The sequence below is a fragment of the Anguilla rostrata genome, chromosome 2 (genome assembly GCF_018555375.3).
Source record: "Anguilla rostrata isolate EN2019 chromosome 2, ASM1855537v3, whole genome shotgun sequence".
In the NCBI taxonomy this organism is placed as follows: Eukaryota; Metazoa; Chordata; class Actinopteri; order Anguilliformes; family Anguillidae; genus Anguilla; species Anguilla rostrata.
In genome coordinates this window covers 71,258,970-71,263,750 of record NC_057934.1, presented here as the reverse complement: position 1 = coordinate 71,263,750, position 4,781 = coordinate 71,258,970, and the positions used below count along the sequence as shown (strand labels likewise).

The 4,781-nt window shown below is 39.6% G+C and overlaps 1 protein-coding gene across 1 annotated transcript; it reads left to right on the top strand.

The window, feature by feature from the left end:
* Nucleotides 1-364: 364 nt before the first annotated feature.
* Nucleotides 365-4,573, top strand: LOC135249083 (plancitoxin-1-like). The gene is made up of 4 exons (XM_064324357.1): nucleotides 365-1,393; nucleotides 1,543-1,704; nucleotides 1,804-1,998; nucleotides 3,714-4,573. The coding sequence occupies exons 2-4, from the start codon at nucleotides 1,551-1,553 to the stop codon at nucleotides 4,181-4,183; spliced, it is 819 nt and encodes a 272-aa protein (XP_064180427.1). The 5' UTR covers nucleotides 365-1,393; nucleotides 1,543-1,550; the 3' UTR covers nucleotides 4,184-4,573.
* The last annotated feature ends 208 nt before the right edge of the window (nucleotides 4,574-4,781 follow it).

The following is a 4,781-nucleotide window of genomic DNA, read 5'->3' as shown; positions in this document are numbered from 1 at the left end:
AGTTTAATTAGGGGTCCAACAGCAAAGCCGCTGGAACCCTGTTGTTTTTCTTAGGATTATTATTATTATTGCTATTGTTGTTATTATTATTATTATTGCTTCCATTTCACCTCAAATAACCGTGATTTGGTATGAATTGCTCAAAATAACCAAAACAAACCTGGTAGGTTTGTTGGGATGGCTGAACTCTTCGATCCTTTAAAGTACAGAATGGGACGGATTGAGCAACTGGTGTCACTGAAGGGCGTGTGGAAATATTTTAGATGTTCAGGAGTCTGGCCCCTGTACCCCATTTGCCCATAGAAGTTGGTGTACATGCCTCTCTCCTCATGAGGAACAAATTTGCCTCTTGGACCTGTAAAGTCCAGTGGGCATAGCTTTTCACAAAAATGCTAATAAATTCCAAAACTATTTGACATAAAGTTTAAAACTTGATATGTACACTGACAGTTATCTCAGGACTACAGTCATAAGGTTTTAGCCCAGTATAATCATATCATGGCACTATAGAGGTCCAAATATAAAAAAGAAATAAAATCTCTGCATAGATTTGCTACAATGACAAAAGCCCTCATTAAGAACATAGGTATCTGCGTATTGGATTTACTCATCTAAACTTCTGAGTTATTCCATAACCGCTTGGCTGATTCTTATGAAACTGAAACCATATTACTAGAAGGTGGCACCCAGTAACCCAATATCAAATTTTATGGCAATTGGCCAATTTGTGATGCTATAATAGTCTGCAAAAACTGTGATTATTAAACAATCATAACTCCTGCAATTTTTTTACTTTGAGGCTTGACAACGTCAGAAGTCCCTCCTCGCAAAACTTCTAGTAGTTCCAAAACTGGCATAAAGTTATGAAATGTGTTATGTGTAAACATGTTATGTGTATTGATAGTTCAAGACTCCAGCCCCAGAGGCTTAATCAAACCACATGGTGGCGTTATGCTGAGGATGCTGCTTGGATCTTGGGAATCACTGCTTGCAGCTGTATTTCTCTTCATTTTTCTTTTTCTATTTTTTAAGGCCTGCGAGGGTTTCCTTCCCAGTTTTTTTTTCAGTGTTTTATCATTTGTATCAAATCAGCTAAAGATAAACCTAATCCAAAACACACAACACAAATATGCTAGATCTTATCTCCCACATACATAGCACAGGCTTCGCTGTCCTCTCTCTGAAGTTGATAATGAAAATATTTTGTCTTTGGAAGTTAATGTTGTGAAAATGTTGTGAAAATGGGAGACGGGATCCATTAAATTAATGAACTACTGTTATTTGGATTTTCTTTTCCTTCCAAATCATTCATAGACATCAGACTTTGGATTTATTTCCTATAACGATCAGCCTCCAAACACGAAAGCACCCAAGGCTTTTGGCCACAGTAAAGGTAGGTAGTGAAAGCGTCATCCTTTAAGGGAATCTATTTTAATACAGAATACTCATAATGTTCAAACAGAGAAGGTAGACATTTGTATGAACCTGATTCAGAAGATCTGCTGTTTGTTGAAATACTGGCTAACTGTTCATATTCCCTAGGGGTTGTGATGATGGATAAAACAACTGGGGTCTGGCTGCTACACAGCACACCAAAGTTCCCCTACGACAGAAAACAAGGCATATTCTGGCCTGAATCTGGAACAAGAAATGCTCAGATTTTTATCTGTGTAACATTTGCCTACAGCCAATTTGACAAAATAGGTAATGTGCTCAGTTAAGTCTTCATATGGAGAATGTATTATAAGTCTTTACACTGGTTGAATTGAATGTTAAATATCTCCCATGTTTTACTGTTTTCAGGTGAACACCTCCTGAACATCAGAGCTTTCCCATTTGATCATTACATTCCAAATAACTTTCATCGAGAGCTCCGCCGTGTTGTAAATAAAGAAGACATCAATCCAAACCAAAGACCTTTCCTGGCCCAGGTGTTGACATCATCAGCTGGTCAAACGTTCAGAAGTTTTGCTAAATACAGCTCAAGTTCATGCAATGGTGAGATTTCTGCATGTTATTTAAAATGCCTAACCTAAAGTAGTCCATAAAATATTATTGTGCAAGGTTAAATATACACTACATTGCCAAATGGTATGTGGACACCTGACATCCAACATCTCATCCAAAGTTATAGGCATTAATATGTGGTTGGTCCACCCTTTGCAGCTATAACAACCTCTACTCTTCTGAGATGGCTTTATACTAGATCTTGGTGCACTGCAGGGATTTGCTTCCATTCAGCCTTTGTGAGCATTTGTGAGGTCAGGCACTGATTTGGCGATTTGGCCTGGCTCGCAGTTGGCTTTCCAATTGATCACAAAGGTGTTGGATGGGGTTGGGGGTTGAGGTCAGGGCTCTGCGCAGGCTAGACACATTCTTCCACACCACTCTCAACAAAACCGTTTCTATATGGACCTCGCTGTGGGCCTGGGGGTATTGTCATGTTAAAACAGGAAAACTGAAAGCAGGCCAACCCCAAACTGTTGGGGAATCACGGAATTGTCTAGAAGGTTACTGTATGCTGTAGCATTAAGATTTACCTCACTGGAACTAAGGGGTGGGTGTGGCTACAGAGCCTGTGGGGTGGGATCAGGTTTCAGTGCAACGTTTGTAACTAGCTAGCTACTGCGGTGGTGGAGGTGAAGAAGCACAAATACAATGAAGTGAAACAACAAGCCGACAGGGCTCCTTCAAAAACCAGAGTCAACCTTGGAATTGCTTTTCTGTGATGGTGACAGCTATCAAGAAATGAAAATGGTATGAAAATGCATATAAAATATGAAAACAGAGGTGGGTGGGTGATGTTGAGAATGGAGGTGGAGACAATCTTGGTTGTAAACACAGAACCACAGTAAGACTAAACATTCTGCACAGTATGCCTTTAAGGTTTAAAATGTTACAGTTACAATGTTGTTTTTTGTTCAGAAAGCTTTCCCTGGCTATGGCAATGCCAGAACAGCAATATCCCATGTGTTTAGGTGTGACTGTCTGTGTACCTTCCTTTGATGAGTGCTCACATTTAAAATCAGCCGAAGATTCATTCTGTGATTGCTTTTGGGTGTTGTGAGGGTAACTGAAGTTTGATGTGTCTAGGATTCAGCACTCTAAATCAACTTTATTCCGTTTATTTTTACAGGGACAGTGCACATTAATAAACATTTCTGTAAATGTGCCAGTTTAGCCAGCATGGCTAATTTTCAACTGTAGTCCCCGGGCAGGTACATTAAAAACAACAAATACTAAATACAAATTCAGACATAATACAGACACTTTGGTGTGTAATTAGGAGGTCTCTAGTCTCAACGTTGGCCTGCTGCACTTTCAGAGTTTCTCTACTGAAACCAAAGATGCTGATTTCAGTTACACACCCTGATCGTTTCTGACAAAGGTGAACTGAATAGGCTATGAATGAATAAGGAACCTACCACGCAGTGTTAAGTCCAACCAGTGAATCAAGAACTCTGTCTTAAAGGGGATGTATCCAACCCAACTCAGTCTTAAGTCCAAATACTTAAGAACTCATTGAGATACTAACCCATTCCAGACAGACAATATGGCACTCAAACAATGTCGTCAAAACTTTTTTTTTCATCTTGCTTCCATTAATTTCTTCACTTCTTTTTGCTCATTTTCTGGATCTTTTTTTTTTTTTGTTGTTTGTTTTAGTCGATTGTAACTGTGCTCTGTATGTTGTGTTTTTACTCATGTTGCAGGCACAGATATTTATCCTCTTATTGCCAAGAACCTGAAGAGTAACCTGGCTGCCCAGACCTGGAGGGGAAACGCAGAAGATAAGGAGTCAGACTTCCCTGAAGAGGGGACGGGAGGCTGTTCAGAGGGGACCGGTAACTGTATGGAAGAGGGGAGGAGGGAAGACAGTCTGGAGGAGGGGACGGTAGGCTGTTCAGAGGGGACAGGAGACTGTCCAGACAGATGGAGAGTTTCCACTATTCTTAAAATAGAGATGCTTAAAATGGGCCAGAAGGTTTCATGGCGCAATGGACGAGATCATTCCAAGTGGTGTGTGACTGAGGATCAGAAAAATCCATGGACCTGTATTGCTGATTTGAACAGAGCACAACCGCAACACAAGAGGCCGGGGGGGGCTCTATGTATTTATACGAGACGTTTACGGAGGATGTTCACGGGTTTCATTAAGCGTAAAAATCTTGAAGTAGTTTAGTTTGGTCACATTTCTGAAGCCAACTGTCCAATTCAAGTGGGTATTGTGATAGTTTTACTGATACTGCTGCCATCAATATCGTTTATCGTTTATGTACTTTATCGATACTTTTATCAGTCAAAACACAGCACTGCTTTGTGCTTATGACGTGCTTGTGAGTGCTTCATTAGAGAGCTGGTATTACCTCCCTAACACGCGACAACCGTTTGACATAAATTGCATTCAGTTTTATTTTCGTACATTTTTTGTTTTTAAGTGAGCACACTTTGGGGCGTTTTAACCAGTCCGTCAAGACTGGATCGCACAGAGTGTAAGGAGTAAACAAACAATGGAAATAGCTTAATCGAATTACATCAGCAAGAAATGTATTATTGGCTAACTGCTGTTTTTTTTTTTTTTAATAGAAATCTCTTTATGGAAATATTTAGTTTTTACAATCAATTTTTTTTTACACCTTTCAGTTATGTTAAAATTAATTAATGTGGGCATAATGAATACTGTGGTGTAGATACCGATGGCAGCACTGTTTTTCCCAGGAACTTATTGGTATTTTGGTTTGAAACCTATTGCCACTCTTAGCCTGTTGTTTATGGGATTT

Excerpts from the sequence above, each read along its gene's own strand:
- LOC135249083 (XM_064324357.1), top strand. The coding sequence starts at position 1,551 with ATGATGGATAAAACAACTGGGGTCTGGCTGCTACACAGCACACCAAAG. Across the intron at positions 1,705-1,803 it reads CAGCCAATTTGACAAAATAG|GTGAACACCTCCTGAACATC; the intron begins GTAATGTGCTCA and ends TACTGTTTTCAG. Across the intron at positions 1,999-3,713 it reads CAGCTCAAGTTCATGCAATG|GCACAGATATTTATCCTCTT; the intron begins GTGAGATTTCTG and ends CTCATGTTGCAG.